Source organism: Perissodus microlepis, chromosome 17 (genome assembly GCF_051167445.1).
Source record: "Perissodus microlepis isolate ML-2025 ecotype Zambia chromosome 17, ASM5116744v1, whole genome shotgun sequence".
NCBI classification, from domain to species: Eukaryota; Metazoa; Chordata; class Actinopteri; order Cichliformes; family Cichlidae; genus Perissodus; species Perissodus microlepis.
The window spans coordinates 26772663-26795574 of record NC_140477.1 but is presented as its reverse complement, the minus strand read 5'-3'; the positions used below and the strand labels follow the sequence as shown (position 1 = coordinate 26795574).

The 22912-nt window shown below is 39.2% G+C and overlaps 1 protein-coding gene across 1 annotated transcript; it reads left to right on the top strand.

Annotated features, from left to right (window-relative positions):
• Positions 1-12894: 12894 nt before the first annotated feature.
• On the top strand, positions 12895-22624 carry mylk4b (myosin light chain kinase family, member 4b). Its single transcript, XM_084910267.1, has 13 exons — positions 12895-13745; positions 14750-14831; positions 15869-16271; positions 16464-16684; positions 17672-17777; positions 18391-18484; positions 19659-19768; positions 19858-19999; positions 20275-20345; positions 20428-20556; positions 20639-20870; positions 21239-21287; positions 21427-22624. Exons 1-13 carry the CDS (start codon positions 13206-13208, stop codon positions 21435-21437), a joined length of 2190 nt encoding a protein of 729 aa, XP_084766393.1. The 5' UTR covers positions 12895-13205; the 3' UTR covers positions 21438-22624.
• The last annotated feature ends 288 nt before the right edge of the window (positions 22625-22912 follow it).

Here is a 22912-nt window from a genome sequence, read left to right as displayed (position 1 = left end):
TTGAACCTTAAGGGAGCTGTGCATAAACAAATAATAAAGTGTTACGGAGAAGTTATTGTTGCTAAATGTGGTGATCCAAGCTAGTGAACACACTTTTCATAGGACTACGTAGAGTTCCATAAAAATATTCCTTTTTACGTCACCTCCAATAATTAATACACAATATTACCTTAAAAGGAAGCTCCCCTTTCCCCCGTCTTTGACTCACTATGGACACCATACTGCACTTACAAAGACTTCAGCTTCAGCTCTTGTTTTAATGTCACCTGTGCTGTTGAAGAGAATGCAAATTTAGCAGCACTCAGTTGCAGGTGTTTGTTTCCAGTCATGCATGCTCGTGTAACTGTTTGCCATACGGTGTGTCTGCAGTAATGCATGCACTTGTCTTTGCCTATATGTGAGGCTTAAGTAGGAAAAAGCGGCTGCCTGGGAGGCAGACTAAAGAGGGCTCAAACATGCATGAAGTGCTGTGTCTGAAGTTAAAGGATACCACAGGGGTCTCACTGACATGCCTGCAGCAGCAGGGACAGCAGCAGGCATCTGATTCTGCGTACAGCAACGACACCCTGAACCCTACACCACCTGTCCCCTTCTCGTCTCAGAGACAGCGTGTTCTCTCCTTTTAGGTCCTGTGGTGGGAGGTAGGGAGGAAGCCGGGTGGAGGGTGAATGGGTGGCTGGGTGGGCGGGTGGCTCGACTCCACAGAAACCCTGTCCTCTTCTGATACTGCTGCAAGCAAACGATTTAGCATTACATGATACAGGAGCCTAGCTATTTCATAAATAAGGCCTGCTGCCTCTTCCCTTGTCAACATCTTGTTGCCGGCCACCCAAGCCAGCAAAGAGCCTGAAATAAGACGGACAGCCCGTGCAGGCAGACAGCGGGGACAGGAAGAGGAAGAGGAAGGCTTCCATCATGGAGAACTTCCTAAGGGATAAAGATCTTTGGATCTTAGGCAGTGTGTGTCTGGTGGCCACTTTTCTGTGGCGACGGCTGTGGAAATTATTCTCCACAAAGAAGAGAAGAAAGACTACATCATCGTCAGATGCAGAGGTAACAGAGTGAGACAGTAGTTTAGGTCAATGCAGCTGTGCTACATCTGCACAGGTGAATATGGGAGCATGCATGAGGGTCACTCAATCTAAACAGCACGAGTGTAAACAGTAAGAAATATAGAAATGGGGAAATCTGGCATCGCTCATGTTGTGGAAAATGTTAGAGCCTGACAAGCTGCAGCTCGCTATTAAGCAGAAATTAAGTAACGGATGTTGTCACATTATCACTCAGAGGGATGCTGTCTTGATGCCAGAGTGATGCAATCTGATTCTGAGATTCTGTTTGAAACTGTTAGTGGTGATTGTTGCTTTGACCACGTCTGTCCTGTAAAAGAAATTCTTATATCAATTAACCTCCAGGTAAAATAAAAGTGAAATGAAAAAGAGAAACAAATTAGTTTTAATGATGATTTGAATAAACACCACAGTAATTAATGTGCATTAGTTAACTTTTATTTTGCACAAACTGATTTTCTGGACTTTCAGATGATTGGCAAAATTTCTGTTAATAATAAAATAACAGATTCTGTTTAATAATGTGCAGCACTGGCACCTATATGGATGATCTGAAGTGAGAAAGGCCTCCATGCTAAAAGAGCACACATGCACACACTTTGGTGGCTTGTGATAGCAGTAGCCATTGGCACTGCGTGCAGGTATTTTGATTATCATATCTTTGCAATGAAGATCCTAAAATATCTCAGCTCAGCTATGCTGGTGTTATCTGTTGGTAGTGTCTGATTTCACTCCAAGAAGAAGAGTTGTGTTTCTGATCATGTGAACGTGGTCCGCTGACTTGACTGATGAGGTCCGTTTTATAGACAGTAACTGTAAAGTGGCAGTAAGACTAATCAGCTCAGTTATCTCTGGCATCACTGACATTTTTCATCTGCACTGAAGTTGAACTGCTGACGCCCAGTCAACATGCTGCTTTAATGAAACCCAGCAACAACAATAGTATTGAGGCATGTGAAGCCACATTTCATGCCTCTGAAGGCAACGTGTGAGTGTCAGTGGAAAACATAACGTCATCATACATGCGTCAAACACATGTCACCAGGAGTGACATCTATATTGATATCCAACTGCACTTAACTCCACCACTCCATGCAGACAAGCCTATGCCCTCCACACTTAAGCATACTGTGTCCAGTAAGCCAGTTTATTATGTTAACATAATCCAGCAGGAAGTAAATGTGACCCACTCCCCATAAAGCTGGGTGCTGTGGTCATTCGGCAGTTAATGTCTGTCAGTATCAGCTTAATAGTTTTATTGCTCTGTCTTCTTCTCCTCACACTGACCGATTACCATTAGATTTATAGCTCTGCTTATCATTTCTACTACTGTCACAGCAACATTCAGGGTTTTTAAAGTGATTTGTAGCCTGTAGGTGCAGCGGGTTAATCCTGTTTAAAAGAAATCTGTCCATGGTGTTAAAGCAAGACAGCCCTCTGCAGAATCGAAAATATCACTGCACACCTGAATGACATTCAAGCTGTAGGAAAAGCCTTTGTTAAAACAAACTCCACTTCATTGTTTTTTCTAAACTATTGCAACGGTCCGTTCATGCCAAAGTTCACTAATTTAAATGCAATGCTTGTCTTTAACATTGTGTTTGCACAAAAAAAACAGCCAGCAGAACAAAATAATAAATAATAAAATAATAGCTACATAAACAGGGTGTATCAAAAAGAATCATGTGATTTCAAAAGGCAAAACTAAAAGTAATGGACAGAAGCTTGCAGTCAATTTTAAAACAAATGGCTGAATGTGACGTTTTACATCCAAAACTTACACTGTTCTCAAGCCATCGTGTCCCACTCTGGATGCACGGCATATGTCCATACTACAGCCAAACTCATCTCATACTTCTGCAAGCAAGTCTGGAGTCACTGTAGCCACCGCTACTTACCCACAACCACGTGAAACTCATGACTCCTTTCTCACGGTTCGTGATTTGATCGTTACCGGTGAACCCGACTAAAGTACTTTAGATGTTGGAGGATTCTTTTTCATAGACTCTATATTAAGTGTACAGTGTCACCCAATGTCAGTAGATTGCTGATTGCAGTAAGTTATGTTTTCTTACTGTGAAAGATCCACGACAGACTCGACCACTCGTTCATGCTTTCAGCATACTTTTATTAACTGCGGTTGCTGTTACACACAACTCGGCTATAGCTCTGCAGATCACTGCCAGACACACACCAACAACAACCACAACAGTCAGTAAGCATAGACGCTAAACGCGAGGAGTGATTGTGGATACTTTTGGAGTTTGATACAAGTAAACGAGTCAATGAATTTCACCTTTGTCCAATAACACTGATACTAAGGACATCGAGAACGTTTCTGTTGGTAAGCACTTCCATTTTTGCTGCTGTGTTTTAAGTGGTCGCTTAGTCTAAGAATAAACTCTTGCATGATGTAAGAATGTAATCAAACTGTGTGATTTTTGTGACATTCGACAGAGCAATGCTGGAGGAGGAGAAAGACAGAATGAGAAAGAGATGATGAAAATATACGTGTACACATGTTCAATCAAGATATATATAGTTTGAAAGTGCAATCTGTGATCTTTAAATTAAAAGTAACTTATGAGACATATAACACCAGGACAGCTGTGATAGTACTCAGGACTCAACCCGAGGATGGTCACATTTCTCATCCTGTTAACATTTTGTCACCTCATTGTCAGATCTTGCTGTCACTTACAGACAGGTGTGCGTAACTAAGCATGAGATGCACGTACAGTCTTTTGCATTCTATTTAACATTAAAGGACTAGTGTTGGGACTGAAATGGGGAAAAAGCCTTCATCTAGTCTTCAACTGGAGTGTGGAAAAAAGGCTGTTTAACATAACTTTTTTCTTTTGTTAAATTTTCTATTAAACAACAGTGTGAGAGCATGAGACACAAAGAGGAAGGCTGTGTCACACACCACAAACTGAAGAGTCACCACACTGGCAATGTTTTTTTCCCCTTCTCTTGCATCATTGATAATACAAAATTTCCTCAGCAGGGAGGCATTTAATTGTTTTAATGAAGTCAAAGTGTTCAAATGTGTACATTTATGTAACTCAGCTCTTTTATCATACTGACTGCCACAAAGACTCAAGGTGGTTTTACACTGCAAGCCCCATTCTCTCAAACAGTGAAGAGTTCAGGGATCAGCTTTTATGGGTTTAATGTCTTAAAAGACTTTTACAAAAGCAAATTTCAGCTACAATATGCTTGGCTAATGCAATTATGAAATTCCAAATGAATTTGTATAAATATTGGTGTGACAGATCAGTTGTAGCTGATATAATAGGCAAATAAGTTAAATAATTACCATGACTTTCATGCATTCATCCTCTTCCGGTTATCCAATTCAGGATCACCGGGGAGGCTGGAGCCAATCAAATCCAGTATTGTAAGTTTACAATCAAAACCAGTCAACTGAATTTGATAAGATAATTTGAACCGTGGGTTTTTGTATGAGGCTTGTGAAGAGTAAACTGCAGCTTGTGTTAATACATGTGAGTATGACTAATGTGAGAAGGGTTTCTCCAGCTTCAGATTCTCACACTCACATAGCTCAGATAAAATTAGCACACATGCAAATACATGAGGGATAGAGAAGAGCCCATAATGGTTTGAGTCTCACAGTCATGACACAATGAAAAAACACAAAGAAAGACATCCAGAACCGAGAGCCGCCTTGTTTTATAGGCTTAATTGTCTAAACTGAGCAAAACTACTTTTAGAAATAATGTAGATTCATTTTTTTAGACTAATGACGTTTATATTGAAAAAGATATTTTCACATTGTGCCATGTGCAAGCTGGGAAACAGTTATATTTGGTGGATACATAGTCACATGTTTTTCTTTTACTACACTATTGCACTGTATCCTAAAACCAAAAACAGGCTTAAAAAACTGTTTTCTGTTAAACAGGTGTTGAGTATAAAATGGGTTTTGGTGAAACATACCCGTCCTTTTAATTCTTATTTTCTACTCAGAAGTAGACTTTTCCCCCCCAGTTGTTTACTTTTCATTGTCAACAAACATAAATAAATAGACATTGCTACGGGCAAAGCTGTGTGTCAGTGCAGAGCTCCAAAAGGAGTAATTTCCATATCCTTTTTTCTTTCCTGTTGTATCACTCTAACACAATGATGATCACTGTATTTCTTTTTTTATTCCTTTTACCTTTTATATTTAAATGTTGAGAAATTTCAGGGTTTATGGTGTTATCATCAAAAAATGGTGCTGATGTGTTAAACAATTTTAGGTTTAAATTTCTTTAGCGTCACTATCAGTAGATGGTAATATTGTTGGCATATACATAGAAGTGTGAGTTTATTGTACTTTGAAGTTTGAACTGGAGAAATCTAATTATTCTTTGTCTGCGATCTGTATACGACAGCAGGCTGTATTATTTCTAAAATAATGCTACAAAAAGCTTCGAAATGCACCACCATTGACATTTTAGCAAAGAGGTTCAGTACAGTGACTTGATCGGAGTGACTTGACTTGATGGTGGACTGTTAGTACTGCAGTCTCGTTAAGAAAGCTTTGCTGTGCCTGCATGGGTTTGCAGCTCTCCAGTAAATATCATTGATATGTGATGTACAGTGTGCAGAAAACTTTCATTGATTCATTCCAAAAATATACAGTACTGAACAAAAGACTTGAGGCACACCACACAGAGTCGGGAACAAAATCACTTAGAAAGAAATCGCATAATAGCCTAATTTTTTATGTGAGCTTCAGTGGATTTTTCTTTGTGCGTATAAGATTTTCCTTGAGTTTGCAGCAGAGCAGACTGCTTTATAAAGGATGCATTGGGATGTAAAGTGCAGCATGTAATGAATGGACAAGTAAAATGAGTGTTCATGGGCTCATTATAGCTATTTAATTAAATCAACTAATCAAATATGCTAAGCACTTTAATAGAAAATGCTATGCATGTAAAATATGCTGAAAGAGGCAAAAACAAAATTAGCTAATGTTAGTAAGAGAAAGCCAGCCAGCATGGAATTTCATCTCTCAGTAAAACAGATATGCGATTGGACGCTGTGTTTATGATCTGTCACCATGTACAGCAGATCTTCCATGGCAAGCACTGACTATTTGGATTTGTGCGATTAAATGTTTGTACAGGGGCATTAGGTCAGGGGTCACAGTAACCAGGGAACAGCTGGGTGCTACACTCTGACAATATGCTTTTGTTTCCAGATTCCCAAGTAGTCAACAGTTGTGCGCATAGACCAGAGACAGTCTATGGCAGAGCCGTCCATGATGGGTCTGTGATCACAGACTTCCATCTAGTGGCAAGAAGACCAAAGTGCAAAATACTTGATTTTAAAATACAGCCACCAGACTTATTTTTACAAAGTGTAATTATACGATATTATGCTGTAATTAAGTATCGTATAAAGATTTACACAGTTGTGAATAACCTCTGACCTCTCCTTCAAGGTTAATAGATTCACCTGAAGGTCTTTCAATACTATATAGAGCTATTTAAAAGTATGTTACTGTCCTTGTTTTGTCTAAGGAATTATGTCAAAAATTATGTCACATATATTAAAATAGTTTTCAACAGAGCAAATAACAAAATCCTGCACTTTGTGCTAATTTTTATCGCGCTAGGAAAAAATCAACAAAGAAAGCAAAATGAATAGACACAAATTACAATGCTGTTCTCTTAAAAGTAAATATTGCCCAGAGAGTGAGCTGATTTGGTGGACGTCTGTGTGCAGTGCTTCTTGTTACATTGTTATATGATACTTTATACTAGTACCTAAAAGACTATTATAGAATGATAGTGTTGCACATCCTGACTAGATCACTACAGATTATAGAAGTCCATTAACATATATCTACGGCAACAGATTTAGGAAGAAGTATTTAAGTGTTTCTCTTTCACCATTTGTTTTTTAAATCACAGCACTTACTTTGATTGCTGTCAGACACATTTATGTACCATTGCAAACATGCAGCTTCTACTCTGTTCAATTCTGTTAAAGAGTTAGGTATTGTGGAGGTCTATCTGAAAATGATGGTGTTGCATCGTAACATTTCCCAGATGTGACAATGTGATGAGATCTCTTCAGGAATGTGCACGTCTATACATTTTCAACTTCTCACTTTTAGGGTGAGGGTCACAAGTAGGGTTTCATTTGTCAGCGGTACATGTTATGAAAAAAACACATGAAAAGCAAAAATGCTTGGTGATAATGCACGAAATGACTTCACTTCAGACTGTGCCAAACAACCCATTTGTATTGAAACCATCTCTGGATGTATGATGTATCAGATTTGCTGCTTTTGCATGTTTTGGGGCATTGAAACAAAAATATGTGTCGGCTTAACTTTTTAGATCCTATCTCGCAACATTGTCTCTGCGTGGCCCTAAGCTAATAGTTAGTGTATAATAAGCCTTAAATATCCAATGATTTTGTTTCAGTTTTATATGTAGAATATTTCCTTCTATAAACACTCAAAGTATCCCAAAGTAAGAAGTAGCCCAAAAAGTATTGCGGAGGATGCTCTAGGGGTCTCCAGATATCCCAAGTGCATCAACATGGTTACTGAATTACCTGTAAATACCAGAAGTGTCTCTGGGGCGTGCCTGTGGACTGTGTCTATCTGCATGTTTGCATCATGAAAATGAGCCCGAGCCCATTGCCAGCACTTAAGTAAGTGTGATTTCTGTACGAGAAAAGTTTTGATATAATAAATCTAAACCATTAGCTTTTAGTTTAGCATAAAATGGAATGTGATACAGTTTTGATATTTGACATTTGTGTGATATCACTCAGGGTTATGCATTCATGCTGTTTAGCATGTAACACATCCGCATGCTTATCCTCGCTACCCCCTACACCACAAACATGCTTCACATACACACAAACTTTTCTGACATAATAAAGCACCTCTGTTCTATGAAGAGAATTTTTTCCTGTCCCACTGAGCTCTGAGGCTGCTGAGAGCTAAATCTACCATCTGGTTATCATGGCAGCTAAACTGTGGAAAGAACAGACTGTCACCGGCCAGTGGTGACACATGCAGGTTTGACAGATAGAAAAGCAGCAGGTGGAGCTGCGGAGATAATATGTGCACTTGTTCCTATTGGCATCTACTCGCCAGACTTATATGGTCTATCAACAACGGAACAATCCTGTCATTAAACGCAAAATGTTACATAACCTCCTCACCTCTGCTGAACAGATCACTACAGCTTTGCATGGTGCAGGTTTAGCAAAACTTTCGTTTCAAATTGACTCATGTTGCTCCCAACGACTAAATCTCTAATAGGAAACTGTAAGGAAAGGTGTAGATAGTGCAAAATATGTTGAAATTTTCTATTTCAAATGTACAACTATGAAGAGACGGTATCTTGGTTTGCATACTTTGGCTGGCATGCAGGGCTGAAATAGCTTATATGAGGGTTTTTCCAGAATTTCAAAGTAAAACCTCTAAGAAAATAAAACTTCTAAATTACTGTAAGGCTAACTCACAAAAAGTGTGTGCAATAGGTTGCTGTTGCACTTTCTAATTGTTCAAAATCCATTCATTCACACTTGTGCATTTAGTCACACAGTTGGGCAGCCACCATGTGTACTCTCTCTCTCCAGAGATCTAATGAAAGGTGAAAATGTAAAAATGAAGTCTGTGTGAAGAGTGTGCATGTGGTTCGTTACTGTTCAGGTCAAGCACACTGCTGGGTTGATGAGGACCCCCTCTCTGAATGCAACTATCTTTGGTCTCAGCAAGGTTGCGTGGTGTGAGTCATATTCATGGTATGGTGAATCTTATGTGGTTAGGGATGCCATTTGGGAAGGAAACCCTGGATTATCCAGGGGTCCCAGAGCTGGACCAGCGCCCTGGAACATGCCAAAGCTCAAAGAGCTGTCACTGAGCTGTTGTCGGTGGGTCCAAAATGTCTCGTCTGTATCCCTTCCCTTCCTGGTCTAGTCATTTGGATAGGAGGCACCAATTTAATCCACAACCCCTACTTCTTCCTATGTCCTTTAAAACACTCGTCTACCTGACCCAAACTGCTTTTCAAGTATACCAGTATGGAAACAATTTGAAACAAAATATAGAAAAGGCATGCATGAATCTACTGACACATGCACATTTATATTTTGCTGACATTTCGAGAAACTGAAAACACATTTTAGACCATTTTTCTGTGTTCTAGTTTATAAATAAGCAAGCCTAGGAAAAAATGTTTGTCTCAAAAATATGAAAAAATGCATCACTTAAGTAAATTACCTACTTACCATGTCCCTCTTAGTTTCAGCTTTCCCTCGCCAAGCTACAGCATTGTTAAATATGGACCAGGTTTACCACAACAGCAGCCATCCCAAGGCGTGCATTTGTTATGTGTGACACAGTCTATAATTGTGGCTCTGGGAGTGATAATGGATTACTGGAAAGCCCACGGCAGTAGAATAAGCATTATAAATTGTCTGTGTCTTCCTGCTGAGTAATTCTATATGCGGTGAGAGTGGCTAGGCTGCGTCAGCCTCATTCCTAAACTGTGCTCCTATACCACACAGCCTCTCGTGTTACCATGTAACCTTTTCTGACTAGGGATTTCAGAGCTTGTCTGACAGGGTACAGTTAAACCTTCCACCAGACCAATCTACCAGCACTCTGCTCCGACCCTACTGGCTCTTTGTAGTGTGCAGTCTGTGTGGAGATTTATTTAGCCATCTACTGTATCACAATTTGTCCCCACAAAAGGTAGTTGTTATGGAGTATGCAGTGATTCAGAGCTGATGCTGATATAAGGAAATAAAGAAGTAGGGAAAAGGAAGATACATTCATATAAAATAGTGTACTGTTTACTCCCTTTTTACTTATATATTTCTAAAACAAGCACAATATACTTTTGAGTATATGACAGTATAATATAATCTAAATAATAAAATAATTTTTTGTTGTAGCAGTATTGTTTTGATCAGTGAAGCAATTGTTGTTGCCTGTGAAAAAATTGTTTAATGCTGTTAAAATGTATCTGGTCTGATTTTTTTTTTGTTACACAAATAGTAGCTTTGAAAAAGATAAAGGTTTTACACAGTGCAATTATGACCACAGAGCAGCATATCACATTTGATGTTTATTTCATATAAAATATCATGGCATTCCTATTTGAGTATTCTCAAATGTAAATCAAAAAGACCACAGTGGCAGGAAACGTCTGTGTAACCTCTTCTTCCTTTAGAAACAATAAACACTGTCAACACTCTCCATGATGGCATGGCAGCAACTCACTGAGCTTGGGTGAAGCAAGGATCTTTGAAGGAGAGAAAGAGGAACCAAAAAAGACAGCTCCTGAAAATAATAATTTTTCCTGAGATGCAGTGTTTTTGTGTGTATGTAGCATTTTAATGGCAGCAATTCTTTTGAGTCATTACATGTGTGTATTTGTCTGTCTGTGTGTGTTTCCTATAGGTCATTGTTTAGTGCCTATGGCTAAGTGCAAAACTTTCTGAAGTTTTTCAAAAGAGATGCTTGAGATCTGTGCTAACTTGCTGTAACATATATAGTACTGAAGTTTAACAAAAGCATTCATACAGTCAGAGCATCTTGCTTTAAAATGAACACCCAGCGTACATAGAACATGTTTTAATTAATTAAAGACAACAAAAAATAAAGAGAGCAAGAGAAAGAATGGTGGCCTTGCCATCTGACATGTTAACTACAGTGTCATTCATGAATGAATCCTGACTAGATTTTCTTTAACTAGATATTTTCAAAATTGTTTTCACACAGTGACTTTTGATCACCCAGTTCTTCCCTGAGTCCAAGTTATCCACAGAACTCCTGAGAAATACCTTTATGAAACAGGCCGTTAATACAGAGATATAAAAACCTCTTTGTGGTTGAATCTGTGGTGTTTAGTTTGTGGTGTTTCAAGTGCAAAACTATGGTGGCCCTGTGAGGCCAAATGTACTGCACCTTCAGAAAGCACCACCAAATGTGAAAATGTTCCAAAAGCACATAAAACACACATCAGAAGTTGAATAAAATAGAAGAGAACTATTAAAAAAAATGTCAAAAAGCACAACAGAAGTGTTTTGGGGGAAACAAAACTGACGGGCCAGCTCCTGAAGTGACAGAAACCAAAACACTGCAGTGAGCTAGTGAAGGCATGAAGGAGAGGATTCACCAGTGCTGTGAAGGAGGAAAAAGATGAATGCACAATATCGTCCATCTTTTTCCTCCTTCACAGCACTGCTGAATCCTCAGACGGAGATGGAAAAGATGGAAGATATTGTACATTCATCTTTTTCTCCCTCATATAGTATTTTTGTCATGTTTTATGATTATTTTTTTTGTGAGCTTGGGCTGCATTTTTTTCTACGTCCTTTGTGTTTTATACAACTTCTGTTGCGTTTTATGTGTTTTTGCAGTTGTTTTTCTTATAATTTCAGGTGTTTTCTTAAACAGTTTGACCTCTTAGGGCCACCGTACAAAGCAATTGCTTGAAAAAGCTACAAAAAACTGATTTTTCTATATGTTTACTTGCAATAATCCACTTTAGCATGAGAGCTGTTTCTGAAGTTTCACTGAATATCATTTTAGACCCTGAATAATTACAGTATTTTATCTTTGATTAATGTCAAACAGAGGCTTTGCAATAATCTTTATAAAGCAGTTTAGTGTGAAAACGCTTTTGCCGGATTACTGATCTCCTTCAGTAAGGAAACATGTATTTCAACCATATGTTTTGCATTCTGTCTGCACTTGCACCGTGTCCTTTATCATTCTCACCTTCAATAGCAAATAGCCACTGGGGATACAAGTGTTAACCCTGACAGCTGATGAGCTGTCCGTACTTGGGAACAGCGTGAGGAGCAGAGTATAGGTCAGGTTTTTCCGTTGTTGACAAATGGGTGCTAGTATATAGGCGCCAGCACTTTGTCGCTCAGCCTACTCCAGATAGACTGTACTGAGATGTGGAAAAGTTTGAGGTCAATGTGCAGAGTCACGTCTCAGTAGGTGGACCTGTTCATGAATATGAACTCGTGTGTCAGCGACAGTGTGTATGTCTGTCCTCTTTAATTCTGTACAGCAACACATGTGCAGGAAGTTTCGTCTCCCACAATCCCCCTCTCCTCTGCATCAACAGTTCTTAGGTGTCAGTTGGATCACCTGTGTCCCGTTGTCTTTGTGTCCCTCACAGTGTGTGGACAGCAGGCTTATATTGGGAACCTCGGAAGTTCTTTCCACTTGGTGGCCTCCAGAGGAAACCAAACCCTTTTAACTTTTACTCAACTTCTGTCTTTGAACAGTGTTGGCTCAGAATTAGTGAGCTGTAAAATAAATGATGACTTTTAAACTTAATGAACAGCAAATAAAACCATAAATACAATCGAAATAACTCAAAAATGCAGCAATACACTGCAGAAAGATAGAAAACAGTCTGCTAAATAGTCAGAATGGTGGTGATTTGGTAAAAATTTAAATGGCTCCTCTCTGCTCCTCTGAGTGAAACAAGTTAGGTATAAAAAGCGATAAACTGATAGTATTTGGCAGTGTTCAGAAATAATCTCAGTCCTCTTTAATTAGTAACTTTTGTACCACTTCGCACGTGCTGGCATCCCTCCTTCAATCTTGTTACAATGTGAAAAACAAAATGAAAATGTGATTAATGGTGTAATGTGACTAAACCTGCTGAAAAATGGCACGGGCTCTTCAGATTTAGAGATGTTATGCTTTTCTTTATTGGCCCTAAACTATATTTGTTTATCTTGCTTTTTACAGCATCATATTTAGTTCAGCATTCTTGGGATTCTAACACCCGACTGAAGGGCTTTTGAAGTATCTCAAATGTCACATAGCGACCCTCCCCAGCATCCCCCACTGTACACTCGAGCCCTCAGCTCTTATCACTGGCCACCGAGTCCCTTACGTCCACAGGGGTGTTGCACTGTAATTGGGAGAACAGCCATTTGCTATTCTTAAAACTCAGCTCGGTGGTGAAGGATTGGAAGAGAGCTATCTGTTGTCCCTCCAGTCCTTTTAACTTGTCTGCAGCTTTGTCTGGCACTATGCTTTTTGTGCTAGTTGAGACTTTGTGAGAGTAACTGGACTTTAGATTAAATAAACGCTTTTTATTAGAAGCCACATTTAGGTCAATCATGAGCTCCAGCCTTGTTAACTCTTTAGCCAAGGTTTATGATCCAAACCCTCTTCACGGGCAGAAGCCAGGTGGAAGGAAGCTTTCTCTAAATGGATCAGAAAAGTCTCAGGCTGCTTCTTCCTCTTCTTCATCATCATCCTCTTGCTCTCCTCATGATGTTGCCCTGCGATCTGTGGAAAGTCGAATGGACTTCCTGAGCTCTCAGATGGAGCGTTTGCTCAACATGCAACAGACTGTCTTGATCAAGCTGGATGGCCTGTCGCAGGATGTCAGGGGTATGGGTTTGGATCTAGCTTCAATACGTGAAGAAAGCCATGGAAAAAGACGTGGGTCTGGGGTAGAAGCAGTATGCAGGGAGCTGCATGGGGCTGTGGAGAGGGCCAGCGAGCACATGGAGAGTCAGGCACGCAGGTTGGAGGGGGTGGAGAAACTGGTGGAGGGCACCCAGCAGGTGATAAGCTTCATCGGTGAGGTGGTAAAGAGCTCCAGGTTGGTGGAGCTTCTGTTCAAACAGCCTGGATGGAAAGCCAACAGGAAGGTGAGAAGTTTAAACGACATCATGAGCAAGTTTTCCACTAGAATCTAGCAAAAGCACTTTTAAAGTACCATCATTTTTATCCGCATTGTTGAACATGGCAGTGAAAGTGAAAGGTCTCACTGTATAGTGAGCATGGTTGCATTGGTATCCTCTTGACTGAATGTATTCATATTGTGTATATGAGACAGTTCAAATAACATTTAAATGGCAATGTTTTTTAAAACTCTGCTGTTTAATTCCTGTGAGTTTAGATATGACTCCTATGTGGCTGTCTTGGCTCTGCTGTGCCTGCTGTAATGTTAAGTGATTTACCATTGAGACTGTGATTGGCCTCCGAGGTGTAAATGATTAATGTCACATTGGTTATCTTTCCCAGACCACGTCTTTATCAGCTTGCAGTGCAGCTGCACAGCTTCAGTCCAACAGTCATCAAATTCTTAATAGTTCTTAATGCCATGATTTATTAGAGAGACTCACTTCCTAGTGCTGTAACCAAATATGAATATATGTTACAGATGTGTAACACATGCAACATATATTGTATAGTTCATGCATTCATATAATCTATAGTTACACTGCTGATTCAGAGGCTTTTTTTAGATACAGGTTAAGGAGACAGATTTATTGCACCATATGGCGACTGTCAGATCTACTGTATGTAGGGATAAAGTGAATATTTCTCTTTTAAAGTGTGGAACTGATTCGAGTGATGTGTAGCATTTCAACTGCTATAGTTGAAATGCCACATATTTCCTCTTTGGCCAGAAGGAGGCATCTGCTGAGCAAGACATCAATACACTTGAGTTATGAGGGAAAACCTTCACAACAGAAACTGAGACTGCTTTGAAGCTTGTTGTCACATTATTGCACAAATGGAAATATCTGCATCTATCAGCAATTTTCCTTTCTATGAGAAGTTTCCACCTAGTGCAGGTTTTGTCCCACTTTTGAATGTTACGCACAATGTCTAAAACCTGATCTTTCTTTCCTCTGTTAACATCCAGGCAAAGGATGATAAGGAAAAAGCCAAGCTGAGCCTGAAAGGTTTAAAGGCCCAGAAAAAGAGAAAACCGCAAGAAACGTCAGGTAAACTCAAACAAGATATTACACAATCCACAATCACAAGTTTATGCAGAGCCCACCACAAAATTTCTAAACTCGTTATCTGCATATAATACATCATAAATCTGAAATATATGTACATCATGGAATATAACGGACTTTAATATAACAGGGAGACCAGTTCAGGATTTCTGAGAATTGTTTTTGTAATATAACATATGTGTTCTGTTTAGCATAAAAACATAAAATATAAGTAAATGATGGGAAACATATTAAGAAGACCTTTAAAAAATGTAAATCTTATATGTAGACAAGCTATGTAATGATCCCTGGAAGTCTTGCATGGCTGCACTGCTACATCTGCTGACTTTTTGGCAGACATAAATACAGTTTTCATCATGTTTAAAGGATAACAGCATAAAAAGGGAGACAAGAGGCAGTTCAGCCTTTATTTAAATATATGAGAAATCAAACAAAACACTACAAATTCAGGCAATGAGGAGAAAAAAATGCAAAAAGACATTGAAGACATAGCAATCTGACAAAAGTGAGGGAAGACAGTATAAGAGACCCAAGTAGGAGAATGAAACAGTATCTAAATAAATAGGATACATTCACATTGACCAACATGTAAACAGTCAGAACACAAAAGGCAAAGTGAATAAAATTTAAACAGCATTTGTCTGCAATAATCCCCCATGTTTACATGTCAAGCTTGCATAATAAATTTATATATGAGCAAAATCTGAAACACAGATGACAGATCAGAATTTAGGTCTTAGCTTGACAGCTTTAATATGGATCTGAGAACCAGATCTGCACTCGTGTCTTTACAACACTCTGCAACAAACTATCCAGAGGATGATGTGAGATTTTTATCTGAATTGGGCCAGACTTATCGAGCAAGTGACCACCCAGACTAGCAGAAAATGTAAATATGTGATGAGTGAATTCCATCTATCTGAGGATTATCAATCATCTGATTACATTCATTTTTAGTAAATATAATACAGCGTTTTCACCAAACATCTGGTTGTATCCGTGTATTTTCTTCACTACAGACACCTCCTCCCTGAATGAGCCTGTGCTCCAGGAACAGGTGGAAAAGCTCAACAGGCAGAACACCGAGCATTCGCACATAAACATAGAGGCTGAGGGGGATGGAAGAAGTGGAAGACAGGATCTGGAAAAGCTGATCCTTGAAGAACCGCACACCTCTGTTGCCCAGTCAGACGAAAGGCAGGAGGAGGCTGAGGAAAGACAGGATGAGGAAGGAGAGGGGGGTATATTTGAAGACTCTGAGCCAGAAGAACAAGAAAAAGAAGAAGAAAAGCAAAATGGAGAAGATGTTAGTCTTGAAAATCGCGGAAAAGTGAAAGATGATGTGAAGACAACGCATAGAGAAGAATCATCAAAATCAGAAAAAGCCTGGATCTGCAGGGCCTCTGTGCTTCAGTATGACAGGTGTGTCTTAGCAAAGCTACCATATATCTTTATGCTACTTGCTATTAAATTCATTAAGTTAACTATTTATTTTCTTTACTTGTACTTCTTTGGATCATTAAGCCAGCTAAGAGGAAATTCTTTTGTTGGGGGAGGAAAAGGGGAACTTCAAACCACATCACACATTCATATTCTGTGCCTTCCTTTCTGAAGCTCCGAGGAGGCTGGTGATGTGGCCACTTGTAGCAAACGCCATGTCCCAGAAGAAGACCTAGGAAAAGACGACCTCAAAAAGAGCCGGGTGGAGGACAGTAAAGTGGAAAGGGCTGATGGACAGGTCGTAGAGGGAGCCGAGCCACAGGTCTCCATATCTGACCAAGCGAAGACAGAAGACGAAGGGGAGGCGGCAGAGGAAATAAAGGAGTTTATTATTGGTAAGAAAGTGTGTGAGTGCTTCTTTTCTGAAGTGTCCAGGGAGGTTGGGGTGTAGGCTGTTGCTTTCTACAACTACAATTACACTACATGTAAATGGGAGTGTTTGTAGAAATCAGGTAAGGGAAGATTTCAGGAACTTGTGTTTTGAAATTTATGCCTGTGAATCACCGTCAGTGTCAGTCAATATATTGTATACATGCAGTATCTTATCAATGTGTATGTGAGGGAGTAGAGACCACAGACTGACAAAGATCAAGAAGTACTGCTGTGCAATACTGCAAATTTCAATATCGATCCAATCCCAAGAACATGCAGGGCACTATTAGAGGAGGACAGGGTTTCATGATGAATGAGATGAATCATCATCAATCTGAAAACTCAAAACACAATTTAATGATCATTAAAACACAGTGATTTTTACTTAACACAACAAAACACACCTTTCAGCTTTAATGTATTTTTTCGGGGGAGATGTAAAAAAGCACTTTAGGTCAACCTCTGTTGTTTGAATCTGCAATAAGCTGCAAATAAAAGATATGTGACAGTCAGCAAAAAAAGGTCAGACACTTTTCATAGTGCATCTTTGAGGTTTTTTTTTTTTTTTTCATTTCCAGTGCTATCCATAAAAGATGCATTTAGGCTTCATGACCTCAGTGTTTCAAAATCCTGGACTGCTCAGCACAGTATTCCTGCATCCTATAGGCTCTCCGTGTAGACTCAGCTTGATGAGTTACTTTATGGCATTTGCCTCTGCGTTCCTCAGACTTTAAATCAGCTTCAGTGTCATAACAGCATGCCTGTGCGAGCATCACTAACATGTCAGCGAGCACAGCTGGCGGAGCACATAATGAGACGCCGGCATGCTGCTATTTTAAACTACTTTGTTTCTGGGTGCTGAGACCTCTTCCTCAGCCTTTCGTTCCCTCTCTGCACTCAGTAACAGTAACTTGTCTTCTCTTTGCCTTTCTTTTTCATTTCTTCTTTAGACTCAAGTCCTCCACCGCTAGCACCTTTCGACCACCGCATCGTTACTCCCAAACCCCACCAGGTCGCCACCTATTACACTATCAACAGAGAGGAGGTCCTGGGAGGGTGAGTGAAGCACTCAGAACATTCATCTCTCATTACAGCACTTTATTTTCATTTCGCTCAGTTACAGGCACAGATGCTTAGTGTGCACTGGCCCTCAATAATGAAATAACAGACGATCTCACACCCTGCGCTAATAATTTTAGTTGCCCCCCAAAGGGCAAATGGTGCTGACCCTCAGGGGGCTCTCTGATGTAACAGACCAGCGCTAAATCCTGCCTCTCAAATAGAAGATTACTCCTTAGCACGCAAACACATTTGTCAAATTACACAAGAGCATAGCCTGAATTTCTAAACGAGTCAATAAACTATTATAATGTATAGACATAAGTAAGAGTCACAAACAAATTGTTATTTTGATATTTAAATGAATTTTCAGCTTTTTAATGGCAGCTGCTTTATAAAACCCCTTTGTTTAATTGGTCCGACATAAACATTAAAGAGATCCTGAGCAAAACCAATCAAAACCGTATCCAAATGTGAAACATCATATTTCAGCGCCAGAAATATTTGTTTTTAATAATAAAATCCAATTTACAGAACGGTTGTTCTCCGGCTCTGCATCCCATCTGTCCACACCTCTAACTCTTCCGTGTGTTTGCTTTTCTTCCATTAGGGGACGTTTTGGACAAGTCCACAAGTGCGTAGAGAACTCGTCTGGTCTGACTCTGGCTGCCAAGATCATCAAAGCCCGGAGCCAGAAAGAGAAGGTGCAGTAATGATTGGCTGGTTAATGCTGAATATGAAACAGAATCCAGGTTTAGCGATGCTGCTGAGATGCCAGTTTTCTCAGACAGTCTAATACATGGTCACTTTTATCACTGCACTATAAAGGATTCGATTTTAAAAATAGACACGCTGAGGTAATGACCATTTGTCAGCCCCATTGTGTCTTTATTTCTTTCAGTCAACTAGATATGTGGTGAGATGTCAGAGTATAGCTGTGTGGTTAGATTATAATCTGAAGTATTTAAAAAGCTCATTAAACTTGTAGCCAGATCCTCAAATGACCCACATGGCTGTCGCTGATGATCCACGACCAAACAGCTGGCACTTTGTGTCTGACTGTACGTCTGTTTTGTCTTATTTGTATCTAACTATGCCCCCGAATGGCTGCAGTACAGGCTGCTATGAGTTGCATGCTGCTAATACAAATATTTACTTTTTAATCAAGTCCCTTATGTCTGTAACTTCTGTTTCCATTGAACATTTTAAACTGAACCACAAGCAAAAACTGCCATGAAGGATTTGATCTACCTCGTCCCTAACATACCATCTTGACCAAACCAACCTTTCTATAGCAGTCTGCAGTAGCTTAAATCATAGAAAGGACCCTGCCTGTTTGATCGCTCCAGTTTTATGATATGAGGGACCATGCTTCAATAAGGCAAAATATAACCAGCACTTGGCTTTTAAGGTCTTTTTTTACAAATTCAAAAGCTGATATGTTACACACTGAAAATCCTCAAGATAACCATTACTTATTTGTGTCGATAACTTATTCCTTGCAAGGTTTAAAAATCTTGCAGACTGGCCTTTTCTTGTCTTCCTCACCTTACCCCCAATTGGTCACAGCAGATGGCCCCGCCCCTCCCTGAGCCTTGTTCTGCTAGAGGTTTCTTCCTGTTAAAAGGCAGTTTTTCCTTTTCACTATCACCAAGTGCTGCTCATGGCTGATTTTCTGTTTGTTGGGGTTTTCTCTGTATTATTGAGTCTTTAACCTACAATATAAAGCTCCTTGAGGCAACTGTTGTGATTTGGCTCTAAAAAAATACAATTGAATTAAAATTAATATAGTTTTGTCATTCATTAACTTCCATATTTACGTGTCATTTTCCTATATGTGATTTTAAATTTAATTTACATTTCATTTCCGTCTATCAGGAGGTGGTGAGGAATGAGATCCAGGTGATGAACCAGCTGAACCACGCCAACCTCATTCAGCTATACGCTGCATTTGAGTCGCGTAACGACATCATCCTGGTCATGGAATAGTAAGTTTGTCTCAAGGTGTTTGTGACAATACAAAAAGAGCCTCTACAAACTCGGACTGGCTGTAACAGTGTCTCTCTTTGTGTGGTAGTGTGGAAGGAGGGGAGCTGTTTGACCGCATCATTGACGAGAACTACAACCTCACAGAGTTGGACACGGTGCTGTTTATACGGCAAATCTGTGAAGGGCTGCAGTACATGCATAAAATGTACATCTTACATCTCGACCTCAAGGTAAACCTACTTGAGTCTTCGCGTCACAGTAGAAATAATCTCTTTCAGTATTTTTATTTATTTTTCAATATGTTACAACATTCATTTGGAGCCTAAACAGCCCAATGAAAAGACAAGTTTATAAAGTTTCAAAATAAAAGCTCCCATCTCTGTTAATGAAATAAAATTTAGGGTGTTGTCTGTGTTCTTTTCTTTATCTTTTGCACCTATGCCAAAAAGAAGAACGACCTCTAAAACACAGTATATGTGACACCAGAATCTGTGTTCTTTTTCAGCCTGAGAACATTCTTTGTGTCAGCAGAGCTACTAACAAGATTAAAATCATTGACTTTGGCCTTGCCAGGAGGTAAGATTTATAGTCACCTCATCTTTCATGCACTGGTTTATTTGAGTATGTTTTTCTCTTATGGATCTGGTTCCTCTGACAGGTATAAGCCTAGGGAGAAGCTAAAGGTCAACTTTGGAACGCCTGAGTTTTTAGCTCCTGAAGTCATCAACTATGAGTTTGTGTCATTCCCCACGGACATGTGGAGTCTTGGAGTCATCACCTATATGCTGTGAGTCAAGGAGTTCATTCAGTGCACACACAAAGACACAACCTGTACAGTTCCTGACGTCTGTATTATTCTTAATGTCCAGACTCAGCGGCTTGTCTCCGTTTCTGGGGGATGATGACAACGAGACGCTGAACAACATCCTGGCCTGTGAGTGGAACTTTGAGGAAGAGGAGTTTAAAGACGTCTCAGATGAAGCTAAAGACTTTATCACACTTCTTCTGGTGAAAAGCAAGAGCTGGAGGATGAGCGCAACAGAGTCCCTCAAACATCCCTGGCTGTCAGACCGGAGTCTGCACTATCAACTAAATCGCAAGGTAAATACGAAATTCACCTTACAGCAAAATTTACTTTATAGTAAACAGTGAATAATACAAAACACAATTTTAAAAATGCTTCTTTTTTTTAGTAAAATGCATCTGAAATATATAAGATCAAAAGTTTATTAATTCAAATATGAATGTGTACCATTCAAGTAAATTTCACTTGATTAGATTTGAACTTATGTAACAACATTAGATGTAAATTTTGCATGTAAGCAAATTAACCAATATGTGTGTAATATCTATTGTAAACATGAAAGGAAGACTTAAAAGTGTTTGTGTTATGCATCTTTGAACCCTGTTTGCTATCCTAATTCAAAGAGTGTAATAACAAACAGTTTTCCTGGATCCTCTTACTGCAGAAAACTAAGTGCCACTCCACGCATGGTCCTCCTTCAGAGAGTAAGACAAGTAAGAGATCTTTGTCTTCATTTTCCTGTTAGCTTATATATAAATGTTTTAATTAATTTTCAACCCAAAGAGCCAATTCTAGGGCAGTTTCTCAACTTTTCTTCTATTAAGCCAAACATATTGTTTGCTTTCCTCTTAGAAACTATGTGAGACCCTCGGCATGCCTTTTGATAATGAAAGGAGCTGGAGCCCAACACTGGACCAATGCTGCTGTACCTGTGTATGAACTTGATAACTACTCTGCTCCATCCGTCTTCTGCATAGCTCCATATCTTGCAGTTCTGTCTCCAGATAGTGTGATGCACGGTAATAACAGACACTCCTATTCTGTAGTGTCTAAAAACACTGATGATGAAGAACCCAAACTGTTGGACACATAAAGGCCACGTGACCTGTCTGCTTCCACATATGACAGATCAGCTGTGTATAGCATCAAACCATCATTGTTATTCATCCACAGTTTGTCATATTGTCCTGTTTTCTTGCATGCTTTGCACTTTCTTCATTTATTTTCTCTAAGAGTCAGAAAACATTTTTAAACACAATATAGACTGAATTCTCTTATTTGAATAATATATTTTTGCGATTTATTTCTTTTAATTTACAAGTCTTATAAAAACGAAATGTTTTTTTTCTTGAACATAAGTTTAAGTACATTTAGAATTTGATTGAATTTGAAGTCATAGTTGATTAATTTATTTTGTGTACAGCACAGCACTGCATACCCTCACTTCCCCTTGAGGAGTGACAAAATGTTAGTGATCAGTGAACCAGTGAATATATCTTGGTTTGTGCCATCGTTCACCCTAATTTTTAAGCCCGCATCACCTTCTGTATGCATTTATGCCACCACCTTGTCTTGCTTCGGCAGTTTGGAGTAGCCCTTTCACCTTCCATGAAGGCATAACGAACAACAGAATACTACCTGTGAATAATATATATATATATTTTCATGACTGAAGTGGATTCTTATGTTCATTTATTTACTGGTTCAACACCAGAATGTACTTGAAGAGCTTTTATTCAATAAGTGATTTTTTTCAATGGAGAAGAGCAGGATTTAATGTAGTTATGCACAGATGGTAAGTGCATCTGTGCAGCTCAGTTTGATGGAAAGCCAACAACAGAGCAGAGAAGACACCAGCCATTGCTTTGTCATCCCTTTCAAGGAGATGAAAACTGAATGTGAATTCAACTCTCAGTTGTTTGCTTTTCCATTTGGAAGCAGAAAAGCTCTGTGAATTCAATACTTGTGCATTTGAATTTATTATTTCTTTTTCAGGTTTTCTTGTGCAATGATGAGAGATCAGTAATTATGAAATATTATTATGTTAATAAATAACTCACACCAGACAACATTCATAGTGCATCTTATTTACTGGGTATTTTTGTAAATTGAAAAAGTAATATGACAGTAAAGATACTTCTGCTTTGGAATTTGCTTTGATTTTTTAAAAGCTTCTAAAGTAGGGCACCCCTATTGCTCACAGCAGAGTAACAAAGCCTATAGTCCTCAATACAGTGGTCTAGGTCCCCCCTTTCCTGTCTTATGTACGCTGTCATATCTATAAAGATAAAGAAGGTACAGCAAGCACTGAAGCCACTGTGTGACTTGTCTCAGGTAG